General features: G+C 47.3%; 1 protein-coding gene across 1 annotated transcript in view; it reads right to left on the bottom strand.

Annotated features, from left to right (window-relative positions):
- The window catches only part of LOC108666868, a gene marked incomplete at its 3' end in the record, with an annotated part of 32858 nt that overhangs the window by 16159 nt on the left and 15049 nt on the right, over positions 1-1650 (bottom strand). The window contains 1 exon segment of the mRNA XM_047880895.1: positions 1520-1600. Coding sequence (XP_047736851.1) covers positions 1520-1600 — 81 coding nt within the window.

Here is a 1650-nt window from a genome sequence, read left to right as displayed (position 1 = left end):
AGGCAGTACCTGGAGCAGTGCAGGCAGTACCTGGAGCAGTGCAGGCAGTACCTGGAGCAGTGCAGGCAGTACCTGGAGCAGTGCTGGCAGTACCTGGAGCAGTGCAGGCAGTACCTGGAGCCTGTCTCTTATACACATCTAGATGTGTATAAGAGACAGGGCGTGGAGGGGCCGTGAGGGGGCGCGGTGGGACATTGGGGACATGGGAACTTGGTGTCAGGGGGGGAGAGCGGGGCGTGTAGGGACATGGGGGAGCGTGAGATGACGTGAATCAGCGTGGGGAGGAGGCGTTGGGGGACATGGGGAAGCGTGGGGAGCAAAGGATGACGTGGGAGTGACGTGCATAAATGAAGTGCAGTGGTCGGTTTAGGTTATTTTGCATTAGTTACACATTGCGGTGATGAAGTGTGACGTGGGACGGTACAGAGTGACGATGCGTCGAATTACCGAACATGTCCATGATTCATGCATGGAAACTCAATACGTTATATAATAATCAACATATTGTATATATAATCAACTTATTGTATGTTGATATGTTTTTGGACAATGAAAAATATAAACTATTCGTTTTAATTATAAATATTTACTTATTTAAATAGACATATTCAACATCTCAGAGCATATTATTACAACAAATACCATAAGCGTTACTTCGATGTATTCAGTGCGGAATAAAACTTATGTTCACAACTTTCCACGTTGATTGTAAATTTTACGACCACCTTAGTTCAACATCAGTGAGCTATATGTTCACAATGTGTAACAAGCTTGACCTAGCATATGTTGTGAATAAGGGCTTTTATAATGGCCTATATATATTTTCGTGGATGTAAACTACGATATCGTAAAAATTCGTCTCTACGATGACGTAACTAGTCGCCACTGTAACGATGTTAAAATTTGTCTCAACAATGTCCGGCCGCTATGACGTCGAAAGGACGGGCCTGTACAACGTCGTAAGATCAGCCGCCACGACGTCGTAAGAACATCCTCTACGACGTCGTAAGAACAACCTCTACGACGTCGTAAGAACATCCTCTAACACGTCGTAAGAACATCCTCTACGACGTCGTAAGAACATCCTCTATGACGTCGTAAGAACAACCTCTACGACGTCGTAGGAACTTCCTCTACGACGTCGTAAGAACAACCTCTAAGACGTCGTAAGAACATCCTCTAAGACGTCGTAAGAACATCCTCTACGACGTCGTAAGAACATCCTCTATGACGTTGTAAGAACATTCTCTATGACGTCGTAAGAACAGCCTCTGCAACGTCGTAAGAACAGCCTTTACGACGTCGCAAGAACATCCTCTACGACGTCGCAGGAACAACCTCTACGACGTCGTAACAACATCCTCTACGACGTCGTAAGCACATCACTTACGACGTCGTAAGCACATCCTCTACGACGTCGTAAGCACGTGCCTCTACGACGTCGTAAGCACAGTCTCTACGCCGTCGTAAGAACATCCCCTACGACGTCGTAAAGCCACTCTACGTCAGCGTGACCCACCTTTGCAGCGACCACCTCCGTGACGTGGGTCAGACACGTCGCCGTCTGGTCCCCCACCTCCACCAGCAGCGCCTCCAGCTCCTGTCGTCAACATCGTCGTAAGTTCTACGACCTTAATCGCAAGTCAATAA

This window comes from Hyalella azteca, unplaced genomic scaffold, assembly GCF_000764305.2.
Source record: "Hyalella azteca isolate HAZT.00-mixed unplaced genomic scaffold, Hazt_2.0.2 contig6532, whole genome shotgun sequence".
Taxonomy (NCBI): Eukaryota; Metazoa; Arthropoda; class Malacostraca; order Amphipoda; family Hyalellidae; genus Hyalella; species Hyalella azteca.
This window is presented reverse-complemented; position numbering and strand designations above follow the sequence as displayed.